Source organism: Panthera tigris, chromosome D1 (genome assembly GCF_018350195.1).
Source record: "Panthera tigris isolate Pti1 chromosome D1, P.tigris_Pti1_mat1.1, whole genome shotgun sequence".
Classification (NCBI taxonomy): domain Eukaryota; kingdom Metazoa; phylum Chordata; class Mammalia; order Carnivora; family Felidae; genus Panthera; species Panthera tigris.
In genome coordinates this window covers 75032620-75045610 of record NC_056669.1, presented here as the reverse complement: position 1 = coordinate 75045610, position 12991 = coordinate 75032620, and the positions used below count along the sequence as shown (strand labels likewise).

The following is a 12991-nucleotide window of genomic DNA, read 5'->3' as shown; positions in this document are numbered from 1 at the left end:
CCACATTGCTGAGGGCTGATCGGACACGGAGAAAGATGTGACCACACGCCTCTTTCACAACAGAAGAGTAACCTCTGCCCCATGGAACTGATCAGCGCAGCTAATGATCAGAGGCTACTCACCAAGCTGGGAAAAGTTGAATCTTGTTCCAGAGGGAGAAGTTACACTGGAGCCAGAGGAAAAAGGGGAACTGGCAGCGGTGTCCTGTAGGCCTCCCGCAGAGTGGGACCGTAACCATTCTTTTGCGTCTTCTTGTGTGCGAAGCTGGGAGGTGGGAGTATACCTGGACAGACCGAAGTTAGGCTGGGATTAACTATGAACAGCGCTTATGAAAATGAACACTGTGGAGCCGATGATAAACATACAAAAAAGAAATACAGATCCAAAGATGATGTTAAAAAAAAAAACAAAAAACCCACATCACTCCACATCCTGAAACTTATGAAGTTTCTCCAAACCCTTTTTGCTACTTGGCTGCCTTTGGGGAAAACTGTAATTCCTTTCAGTTTGGAGGGAATACATCAAGAAGGCAAGACCGGTAAACGCTCAAAGGAGCCGTCACTGGGCGTATCTGCAGCATGTTGATTCATGATAGTGTCATTTCAAAGCCCCCACCTTGACAGGACTGAAGCAACAAAATGAGCTGCTGTCAGAGCTTCGAGGACGTTTTAATTAGATAGCTCATGGCATCTGCATTCTAGAGCGCAAGCAAGTAGCCATGAATCCCCGTGTATCAGAAACCAGACACGTCATGGAAGGCGTGAGGACACCAGCTTACAGTCCTTGCTGCAATCGATTATCAGAGAAGTCTCCATAAAAGGAACCCCAAATCACTGGGTTCCACGGAAGTCACTGGCCCACCTCCTCCTTTATTAGGAAATGTATCTGGTCATGGCCTACTGAAAGCTTCTGATGTGCTGGGGGTCTTCACAGACATTATCTTGCCAACGCCTCCAACCCAGCCGGCAAGGCAGATGCTGTCATTCCCATTTTATATTCATTGAAGGGGAGGGCCTGCCTCGAATCACGTGCTGAGATTCCAATCCATCGTATGTCTGATTCCAAAATCCATGCTGTTCGCATTATGCCCGCGGGCAGCATCTCAAATTTCTGAAATGCACAGTGGCCAGTGTGCCTTTGGACTTATATACAGATTACCATGGGGTCACTACTGATTAGGTCAACAGAGGGGTTTCACTTGACTCAAGAAAAAGAGTTGTTGGTGTTTTGGCATCGGACATGAATGTGTGGGGAGGGAGGGAGCTAGGAGGGGGAGGCAGAGTGGGAGGGGACAAAAAAAAAAAAGTTTCTCCCTTAATGTTTTGGCTATGGTTGACGGACATTCAACTTTCTAGGTCACATCGATTGCATGAAGATAGCCTAGCACGTAGCCCTATTCTGAAAATTTTTTAAATAATTAAAAAAACCCCAGAGCTGCATCACTTTGATAGATTAGGTCTGCTGCAGAAACATATATACACATATATCATTTCAAAATATTCATATTTAGAGGGGTTAGCTTCCTCTTAGGGCAACAGTGGGGCATCAGTGTCAGACTCCTATGAAGAGTGGCCATCATGGAAGCACTCACAAGCAGCCCTCATAGGCATGAAGAAAACTGCTAAGCACAAAAGGCCTTGCCAACTCCCCCCTCTCTATGGCCACGGTGCTGAACTTCCTCCCACAGGACGTCCTTTGGGAAATTTTCAATACTTTTATTCTTAAGATTCTCAGAATTGGCTTTCCTTGAGCTCCTACTGAAAGGCAGCATTGATACCTACCTCGCATTACTGTTCAAAAAGCTCTCGGCCTTAAGAGCGGCAGGTTATTAACTACAGACATACATGACAGCAATGAAACATTTCATTCCAAGTTCCATTTTTTTTTTGCGAAAGCACTTAATGCTTAGTGCAGGGTGCAGCAAATGCTACAGAGAACAAGATGTTTAAGGAGCAGGAGAAGTGACAGCTGCGACCATAAGACCACGGGACAGGCATTAGAACTGGGGTCCCGCTGGCCGGCACAGTGAAGGAGACGGTGTGAGCAATGGGGAACTTACAGCATCTTGTTTAACCAGGACACCCACCCAAAAGTGAGCCATGACTTAGAAAGAATGGAAGGGCATTCCTTCCTGGCAGTCTTTTCTTTCTTTACGCCAAAGCCAATCACAGCCATGCTTTCTTGTTGGGCACTGAAAACTGACACACCTTTTGATCAGAACATTTAGGAAGCGCAAAGGCTCTGTCTTTGGCAATCTTCTGCGGGCCGAAAAGTTAAGTATTTTCAAACTCGAGGGCAATCGTTATCTCCTCTGCCCTTGTCCTGGCTAACAAACCAACATGCTGTAAGTCATGTCCTTTCTTTTGGAAGACAGCCGTGAACAGAATGATCATGGTGAAGAGCTCATCGATTAAACCCACTGGCCCCAGAAGTAGCAGTAACTGCTCTCTGGGCTTGCCCAGGGATGTCCTTCGTGAGATGGTTTTTTACCACAGGAAGCCTGAAAAAGCACAGCCTCTGCTCAAGCAAAAAAAAAAAAAAAAAAAAAAAAAAAGCCAACAAATGGAGAGAGGGGAATGAGAGGTGCCAGGGGAGCCATCGTTCAGAAGGCCCCGCTGCGGTGGCCAAAGCAGGGACCCCAGCCCAGCCCGAACCCCCGCCAGCCATGAGAGTCACACAGCCAAGCCCCAAAGCCACACCGGATGGCATGGATGCAAGGAGGAAACACAGATACCTGAGTCCTTTTTTAGGCAAAGTGTTCCTATCAAGGTGCGGGTCACTGTAGGAGAGTTAAAACAAAAATGAGAACTTCAGAGAAGCGCAGGGAAAAGCAGGCAAGGTGAGGAGGGGCCGAAGATACGGAGCAAGAGACTCACGTCACCAGGGAGTTTTCCCTCATCCAGCTGCACATGCAACACATCCACAGGAAACAAGAGAAGCCTAATCCTGGGGCTGGCTGACCCTAGTCCGTACCTTCCCCCAAGTCACCAGGAGGCCCGAGGCATCCACTCAACTCCGACTCCTCCTCCTTTGCCACAGGCTCACAGCACAACTCAGGGGCCGCCCCACGTCGAAGCAGAGCCCACACCTCCTGCTGCCCAGTCACCCACCTTTGTCCTACCACCACTGCTTCTCGGGGAGAGAGATGCCAGCTTCCCTGCACCCCTAACCCTGGCCCAGCCTTAAATGCCACTGACAATGATTCCAAGCGAGAGAAGGGACTTGCTGGAGGCTTTCAAGAGGCCAGCGGTCTGCATATTTGGAATTCATCTGTAACAGAGTGAATTCCAGGTCCCTCTTAGCTTGGCGTATCTGGGAGCTGAGCCCCCCCTGGCCGAGCTGGGGCAGGTTACAACTTGCTGGCTGATAAAGTCAAGGCATTTGCATTTCCAAAGAACAAGGGTGTAAAAGCTTGGTCTGTGAGTCCAACGAAAAGCAAAGTTTTTGCCGTTGACGGGGTAAAGAGGGTTTTCATTATTTTTTTTTTTCCCTAGCATAAAACAACATATGGTTATTATGCTTGGCCAAGCTGTGGCTCCCCCACAAATTGAAGGTCCGTATCCATCTCTGAGGCCCACCCACAGGGCAGCTGGGGGCACACAAGCCGCTTAGTTTGTAAAGCCTCAACACTCCACGGATTCTTTTTCGTTATCATTACGGGAAATGGGCACACAGAACACAACAGCCTGCAAGACGCAACAGCCAAAGGGCAGCAAAGGACTTTTCCAGGGAAAAGGGCCAGCTGTGTGGGGAGTAGGGGTGGGGGAGACAAAGGTGAGGGTCGAGTGGCACGCACGGTGGGTGGTAGATCCGTTCTGGGCTGGGAGGGAGAGGGGAGAAATGAGGGAGAAAGGGTGGGAAGCCGGGAAGCAGGAACATGCCACGGGAAGGCTGAGATGCAGGTGAGAGCTTCTGCCGTCCCGGTCCCAAGGTCCCAAGCTGGGTAGGGAGAGGGGCCAGCCCGACCCCACTGCCTCCGGGGCTTCAGTGGACAGCGGAACAGACCCTCACTGGCATGTCTGGGGTCACAGAGTGCACCAGAGCCACAAACACAAGCGGAAGCCTCAGGCCAACAGCCTCACACAAGACGTCTGGCTCGACACAGACGGGCAGAGGGACCCGGAGGCTCGGTGCGGTCCCCGGCCTACAATGTCATTACCTGTCCTGTTTCCTGGGCAGAGTACTTCTGCAGAACTTAGGGCTAGCGGCAGGGGAAGAGAGAGGGCTAGAAGTCCAGGCAGGTGGAAAATAAGAGAAGGAACGTTAGACGGGAAGAAAGGGGAGGTGTGGTCACACACAACGATTAGAACATTCTTCTCATTCCCAGTGCTGTTCCCGGCGTTCTTGCCTATGTGGAGAGACTAACACACACCACACTGCAGCAGAACCCAGAGCACTGAGGATGCTTTTAGCCTCTTGATGCCCTGCTGCTCGGGCTGGCAACCCTTCGGTAGGAGGGTGTTTGCCGTGATGACCACCGAATCCACCCAGCCGCCTCGAGTTTTCTGCCACCCACGCCACGGCCAGCCGGCCACCTACTCTGCCTGCACGATCATGGGGCGGGGGGGGGGGGGGTTGCAAACAAGCAGCTGATGAGCGAACAGAATAAAAAGGAAGGACCTCAAAGGCGGAATGCCGTTTCAGACGGAAGCGTGAGACTTGCCCCCAAGAGACTTCCAGCACCTCCAAGCACGGAGGATAATCACGCGGGAAAAGATGACAGGAAGCAGAGCAGAGCTTATTTCCATCCCAAACGGGCTTCCCCGTGGAAAGACAGCAGCGGTTAGAAAGAGCGCAGCCTTCCAGGCAAAGGGGAATGAACGCTCGGGACTCCTAACATAACCCGTGGACTGCTGGAAAGGTGTCCTTCTGAGAGACACAGGTGCACGGCACTCACCTTTCCGACAGTGTGGTCTTTACACTGTTGGTTCTGACGAAGGGGGTCAGGGAGTCGTCTTTAGAGGGGGCGATGAGGCCCGTGGAGGAATTGTGACTCAGGCCCCCTCCGCTGCCCAGGGAGACGTCAATGGACTCGCAGCTGGTGTGGAGGCTGCTGACGGACTGGAAGCCCGGGCCGTCCTTGCTGACCGCCGAGGAGCTGCTGGCATTGGTGCCCCAGGTGAGGCTGTTGGAGGGGCCCGAGTGGCCTGAGCTGGGGCTGGAGGCTAGAGGAGACTGGTTGCTATCCACATTCTTACTGTAGAGAGGGCTGCTGCTCCCGCTGCTCAGGGCGCCGCTGCCTGAGGGGGACTCTAAGTTACCTTGCTGGGTGGAGGGGGCGTGAGGATTGGAGATCACCACCGAGTTTTTCATGGTTTCAGCTGTGGCAATGGGCACTTGCTTGGTCGGCTTCCCACCAAAGAGTCTGTGAAGAGACAAAGGGTTGTGCGGGTCGGACACCCAGCACCAAGGGGGCGCCGAGCAGTTAAAGGAGGGTGGGGCACAGGTACGGGAGCGGTGGGAATCCTGGGGAGGGGCACGGTCATCGCCACTGAAACGGTGCTCCGTTGGGAAAGGCCGCCACGCAGCGGGCCTGGACACCGGCCATCACAAGGCTCCAGCTTCAAGTGCTAAGCTGCAGCCGAGACCCCAAGGGCAATGCAGAATAATTTCTAAGGCCTAGCCATGGTGGCCCCGGATCTTACTTCCCTCTATTTCCATAAACGGAGTAGCTGGGAAACTGCCTGGCCCAGGAAACATCTAGAGGGAAAAGAGCTACCAAAATCATCTTTGTATCTGAGACCCCAGGGACAAAGCAGGTGCTCAGTTTATGACAGCTCTGTTCCAAGGGACTCGGGTGCTTTGGCGTCTAAGGACAACATGAACAGTCAAGAACACGAGTCTAGGTCTGGATGGGCCCTTCAGAGATTTACGCTCACGTGAACACCCGGTCTGAAAGCTGGGTGGCTAGTCCTACCCAGGGATCTAGAGAGAGATCTTGCTGGGGTCACAAGATGTTAGACCAGACACATTGGGTCTTTGTGACAGAAATGTCATTCCAAGTCATCCCCCCGCCCGTGACCAAAAATGTGCTGTCCAAAAACAGGAAACGGCACGTATGTCTCTCCCTTTGGCAACAGGGCTCTCCAGTAAGAGTGGAAGAACTGTCTTCAAGTCAAAGGGCGGGTATGTGCTCTAGTAACACAAATAATTCTGTCCTCCAAAATCCTTGTGGAATGTGCATCTCTGCAAAGGGATGAAACTACTATGTGTTATGATGGGCAGGTTGCCTTTCAGCCAGCTACTCAATGGTATGATCCCGATCTCTGTTCTCTCTGGAAGAGTCCTTAGAAATCCCAGTTATTGTAAAAACAAACATCCACACACATAAATCAGTCCTCACTTGGGTATCTGGTGACACATTAGAAAACACTTTTGCCTGATGACAATCAGAGAATGAAATAGCCTCTTGCTCAAGGAATCTTGGCTTTAGAATGCTTACATACTTCCAGTAACAGGAACCTCACTACTTCAAAGGGTAACACCCTCCATTGTCAAGCACTTCCCAACCACTAGAAAACCGAAATCTGATCTACCTTTTTCGCTTTTACTCATTGTCCCTAATTCTCCACTACACAGAGGAAGCCCAACTTTTTGTCTGCTAGTCCTTCAAATCATTTGAAGAGAGCTTATCGCTTCATCTAAGATTTCTCCTCTCCATACTAATGCACAAAGAGAGAATTGAGAACACTTCTTAATGATTTAGGAAAAATGTAATTAACAGGCATTGGCTGAAAGTTAGTCGATCTAGAGCCTAAGAATCTGCATGCATTTTCCAGTATTCTATTACAGTAGCCTAAGGGTCTAGTAAAATACCTTTGTAGTTACTAAAGGAAATCTATAATACCAAAGAGTGAATATTACATATAATACTTGAGGCAAGAAACAGAGAAAACTTTCATTTACAAGGCAATCTGCTAAAACAACAAAGAGCAGCTCAAGAGGACCTTCCCCTGAAAAATTAATCATTACTGAAATTCTAATAATCAAGTCCAGACAAAGACCAGTGAACTGCTTCATTATACCTTTCACATGGCAGGCTTCTTCTGAAGTCTTTTCAAACATTCCTATTCGCCCTCAAATACATACACGTGCACGTAGTTTTTATTTTTCGCGACTTAATTTTTTATTCTTGGGACTTCTACTCTTTCCTGTGATAAGACATTTCCAGGGAAGATGAGTTCTGCCCTATGCGGCTGCAGTTTGAGGACGGTCCGGTAGCCATTATAACGAGGCAATATAAACAAATAGAATTTGTCTAAATTTAAAAGGACCTGTTTAAAAAATAATAGTATTTTCACATGAGAATTTCCATTCGGTGTGGAAATTAGGGAGAATGTCTTTTTGAGGTAATAAGAAATTAATTTCTCTTTTTCAGAAACACTTCTGCTTTAAAAGGTTTTTTTTTTTTCTTTCTTTTTTTTTTTTTAAACGAAGCTCAAATTTCAGAGACAAATTTGGAATTAAGCATGCAGTATGAAAAAAAGTAGGTGGGGGATATACCGGGCTATTTGAGAGAAGGATCTGGCTGAGATCACAGTCTGGCATAATGATGAAGAATCTCACCCACAGAACTAGTAAGACAAGGGGGTAAAAAAGCCCTCTGCCTTTCCCTCTGTACCCACCTGGGTCTAGGGGTATATTAAGATCTCATCTCGGACAGTAGCCAGCTTTGACTGCGTACTTCCCATGGGCCAGATATGGCTACACAGGTTAATCTTCGCAAGCACTCTCGGGTAGGTGTTCCATTTTACAGATGAGCAAACTGAAGCAAATGGTTAAGAACGGATACATGGTGGCTACTTAAGGTGGACCCAGGATTCAAACCCAGGATGCTGACTCAGGTTTTTCATCCCAATATGGGAAAATATAAATAATCAACTGACTGCAAAACCGCTGGCAGGATCCAACCAAACAGAAGTGGAGAAAAACAGAAGCTCTTTTCACCAAGGCACAAAAAAATTATTCATTCAGGAGGCCATTCCATGTACTAGTTCTGCTCAGTGCCGTCTACCCCCTTACCTGCGGAGCGTGGGAGAGGCCACATCGGGGTACTTGGCCCCTGGCTGGAGAGCAGCCTGAGCCGCACTGGACATAGGCTGGGATGCTGGGTTCACTTTCACAGAGTTACAGGAAGCCACACTCTCGTTGTCGGACGAGATGCCTTTCTCCTTATCCGTCTGGTTGACCAGACCCGGCAGAGAACTGCCCAGGGCCGTTTTGGAAGGCTCCCTCAGCTTGGGCACCGGCAGGCCTGCGGACTTGCTGCTGATGTTGGAATCTATGCTGCTGGTGCTAGACCTGTTCCCAGCCCCGTTCCGGCTGGCGGACTTACTGGGCCTGGGCAAACTCCGGTACTGCAAGTTCGTCCGGGAACTGAGAGCCAGATACCCATCGTCCTGATTCTGAGCCCCATCCATGCTCGTCTTCCGGCCGGTAGACCGACCGACGAGCGCAGACGACTTTGGGATCTTGCCCAGCGTGGCCGACCTGCTGGTGACGGTAGCACCACTGGCTGTGATCATGGCCAGACCAGCGGCCGAGCCGCTCTGCTTCTTGAACCCAAAGCTGTTGGCATTGGCAGTGGGCGTCCTGGAGCTGCCCGAGAGGGACTTCTTGGACTCATCACCACTGCTGCGGCCTGCGTCAGACGGGGACCGCTTCACCTGGGAGGCTTTGGGAGACAGCCTTCCTTTCTCAGACACCTTTGCATCGTCTGTCTTTCCTAAGAGAGAGAGCAGCAAGGTTAGCTTGCAAACCGAGAAGCCAGCTTGTACGACTGCTTTTGTTAAAAACCCTCCCCTCCTCCAAAGAACTGGTTCACTTTTTCCTTGGGGAAAGCAGTAGCCTTGGGAGGCAAAGGAAAGAGCTTTTTATAAAGATAATCGAGCCTACCACTGTCACCGTGAGCCTTCTCGGAGATGTCAATTGTTTCGTTCCTTTGCAAAAGCAGTCTAAATTTACCCAGGACAAAGCAAAGCCAGCCAATCACTGATATGTCTGGGAAAGAGATCCTGCCCTTTCCTGACCTCTCCTTCTCTGTCCATTAAGATACTGTCCCTAACAGCACCCTCTGCCTTCCTGCAAAAACACCAGCTTTGTTTACACACATCCCTAAATCACAGACAACATTAACTCGACATGAAGACAGCTCGTCAACACGTGCCCTTGAAAAGCCTGCACTGGGGCATGTTGGCTCTTCCCTAGCACATGGTGAAACCAAATCAACACGTCTCAGCAGCAGGACCACCTTTGGAGTTTGAGGCTTGCACACTTATGTATTTCCGCTTAGAAAAAGGTAGAGATGTGAACCTTTCTGAAAGCTGGTTAATAGCAGAGTCTAAACTCTAAGAAGAAATACCTGAGCATTTATGGGGACTTACAAACAAGGTCAAGTTCTCGCTAGAGAAACTGCAGTTTTGGTTTTCAGACCGACAAGTGCAGAGGTGAGACGGCACAACCTCTTACTCACCAGTGCCTGGGGTCTTGAGCGTGCCTGCCGGGGCAGCCGCCTTCGTCCTGGGCATGGTGATGCCCACCTGAGCCGTCATGCCTCGTCGCCACGAGCCCGTCTGGGAGATGACAGAATTCTTCTTGCCCGACGTGCTTTTGTCAGACTCGTCAGACACATCCGAGGGATTCCGCCTCCACTTAGACCCTGGCTCCATCTTTATGCCGCTGTCTGACCCTCCGTCTGACTTCTTGACATCATCGCCCGACCACAGGGAACCCCTCTCCACCTGTGAGTGCTTCTCAGCGTCGGTCTGTGGATGAGACTCTGAATCAGTCCTTCCCAAATGCCAGGCCAGGAGCCCCTCAGCCCAGAGTAAAAATGCCAATACGATGAGAGGTAAATACTTGAAAATGTTTGGGCCTCTGCAGTCTGGTTATCTTGCTAGAAAGCCTGTTTTGGTTCAAGGAAAGTAGAGGATATAACTATGTCCAAGAAGGGAGTACGGAGGGAGAGTAGGAGGGGCCAGGGGATTAAGGGGGACAGAGCCCCACGGAGGAGAACCATGAGCAGATGGAGACGTGGGGAAAATTCAGCCAACTCTCTGCCACCTGGCTTCTAACTCTGGAGACCAATCTTCATCCAGCATCCAGCCTCCTGCCCTGTTTCCCTTTGTTCTGCCGTCTTCCTATCACTCCACTGGCAGCAGTCTTTGAATACAGCACAGCACCACAGTCTAACACACAGCCCGAGCAAGCGAGGGTGGCTGCAAGTTCCACACAGATCAGGGAGAGAGAGGGGCTGGGAGGAAACAAATCCTCAAAAGCCACTCCCCCCACCCCCCTGCCCGTGCTAGTCAGAGGTGCCCGCTCCCACCCGGCTCCATTTATATGCCACCGCTTTGCTCCTCTTGTGGGATTTTGTTCAGACAAGGGATATAATTAGCCAGCTTTCTTTGGAAGAGCCCTGACCTGCTGGCCATGGAACCCAGGAGGGGACAGAAGTGTGATGTTAATGATTCACTGCGGTGAAAAAGCGCAAAGCTAACCAGAATGCTTTGGGGGCCTCCCTAGGGGGCTGGGGCCAGTTGGGGGGGGGATGCCAGGGGGGAGAAACAGTACAGAGAATGGGGATGGGAGTTAGCAACACTTTAAGGTGGCCACCCTGAGTTACACCTCCTGTGTGTGCTATACTCAAATACCAACGGTGGGCAATGCCAGCAGGGTAGGAAATGAGAATGATTACCTGGCAAGAATCTGGCCTAATGCCTTTCCTCCCAGAGTAGTACCCGTGCCTTCCTCCGCAGACACACTGCCGAATGAGACAAAGCTAACTACAGACAAGCAGCCCCAGTTAAATCGCCTGTCAGCACCGTGGCCTCTCTACCACCCCCACCCAACCCCGCACCCCTTATAAATTCCTCTCATCCATCACGGCCACCCTGTGTGTGGCTTCGCTTGTTTCGCCATTCCTCAAACATATACTGAGTTCCTTCTGGGTACTAGGTGCCAGAAATAGGAGGGGGACAGGACGCTCACTCCCTGACTGTGGGAAGCTCCCCATTCACCTGTGGCGAGGGACACAAGACAGGGTGTTCCCACATCCGAACACAGAGCAGGAGCTCAACCAGGGGACCAAAGAACACAAGCTTTTCAAGGTACTGCACACTTCAACAGAATGATCTCTGATCCTGACCACTCTCTGGTCAAGGAAGGTAAGGACAGCACCCCTCAGTTTTACAGACGAGCTGAGACCAAAGCTACCCACTCCCAGTCCTAGTCCCAACTACCACAGCCCGTGTTCCTTCCTGTCAACACTTCAGTTTGTTAATTCAACCAGAATATCCTCAGCTGTCTGCTGTTTGCCAGGCACCATGGACGGTCTGAGGATCTGTGGGTAAGACTAATCTCTAGCCCTTCTGGCATTTGCAATCCAGTGAAAGAGGTAAAGGTTGGATAAATACAAATAAATGAGTTGTCGTGAATTATGAAGAATCTTACATGAAAAAGGACACGGAGTATGCGAGTGAAGTACGTTGATGTAATTTAGACGATGATGATGAGGGTGGGGGATGGCAGTCAGGTAAGGCCTTTTGGAAGAAGTGCCCTCAAGAGTGACAAGAAACTTACTGAGAAGAGTTTAGGGAGGAGGATGCCAGGCAGAGGAAAGAGTACATGCAAAGGCCCCGAGGCAGGAAAGAGACTGGCTCTGGAAGGATTCAATCCACAAATATTTACCGGGTGCCACTAGATGCCAGGCAAACTTACAGGGACTAGGAATACTACAATGAATAAGAACAAGTCCAAGTCCTTGATTTCCTGGAGTTTATGTTCAAGTACATTCTGACCCATTCTTTTTTTTTTTTTTTTTTAAACATTTATTTATCTCTTACAGACAGAGAGAGACAGGCATGAGTAGGGGAGGAGCAGAGAGAAAGGGAGACACAGAATCCGAAGGAGGCTCCAGGCTCCGAGCTGTCAGCACAGAGCCCGACGCGGGGCTCGAACTCACGGACCGTGAGATCATGACCTGAGCCGAAGTCGGACGCCCAACCGACTGAGCCACCCAGACGCCCCCGGACCCATTCTAATGCACTCTAGGAAGTACCGAGAATGTACCACATACCACAGTCTGCGTTACTGTATTATTGTTTTCATGCTCTCGTACCTTATTTTCCCTGATCAAATTGTAGCAATACCAAAAGCAGTAGCAGTAACAACTAACATTTATTAAGTACTTACTATGCGCTGGGCACTGGGCTAAAAAAAAAAAAATCTCTGAGGAAGTTACAGTTCATGTTCTCAATTTTACATAAGAAAGCTGAGGCACAGAGTAGAAAAGAAAATTGCCCAAGACCACACAGTGAAAAAGCGGAGACACGAGGATTCTAGGGAATCTGAAACGCAGAGCCCATCTCTTAACCACTCTGCCACACGGCCTTCCCGGAAAAGAGGTCCAAGGACATGAGACATTTCCGCATGCCTAGCAACACCTAACACAATACCTACGCCCAGTAGATTCTCCTTCCGTACTGGCTGGTTGGCTGTTCCCCAACTCCAGCCGTGGAGAAGCTCCAGCCTAGCCTTGGGTGCGACCCCCCAGAACGCTGACGTAACCAGAGGCAGAGAGCGCGTGCGTGGTCTTGACCCAGGACTGTGGTGTGAATCCCCCTCTAGAAAGAACAATCGTCCAACCATCACAGCCCCAACTCGGTCCAGGGCGGGTAGCCTTCCCCGCTCTACTCTGTATAGCGGGCATCTGTCCTGGGACACTCTCTTGGCTCGTATGGGGGCACCACTAGGGATACAACGAAGAAGGCCCAGTGTCTCTGTTCCCAGAGCTGAGAAGCAAAGGGCGGCAAGCCAGCTGCAGGGGGACGTACAAAGAGCCGCTCCCTTCTCTTGGCTCTCAATGCCCTCATCAGTTGTTCTCATTTCAAATGGCGCCTAATTTTGAGAAGATTTCCCTACTGCCCCTACCTGGAAGTCCACTCACTCCTTCAACATCCCAGAGGGAAGGCGGGGAAACAACCATACATAG

The 12991-nt window shown here is 50.3% G+C and overlaps 1 protein-coding gene across 2 annotated transcripts in view; it reads right to left on the bottom strand.

Moving 5' to 3' along the window:
* NAV2 (neuron navigator 2) overlaps window positions 1–12991 on the bottom strand; it is a 324615-nt gene that overhangs the window by 56419 nt on the left and 255205 nt on the right. The window contains exons 13-18 of one of the 2 annotated variants that reach the window (XM_042957640.1): window positions 9473–9764; window positions 8023–8725; window positions 4898–5365; window positions 4160–4225; window positions 2735–2779; window positions 123–283 (exon numbers count right to left, since the gene is read on the bottom strand). In XM_042957640.1, coding sequence (XP_042813574.1) covers window positions 123–283; window positions 2735–2779; window positions 4160–4225; window positions 4898–5365; window positions 8023–8725; window positions 9473–9764 — 1735 coding nt within the window. The remainder of the gene's footprint in view (window positions 1–122; window positions 284–2734; window positions 2780–4159; window positions 4226–4897; window positions 5366–8022; window positions 8726–9472; window positions 9765–12991) is intronic. The other variant, XM_042957639.1, reaches the window with a different exon arrangement.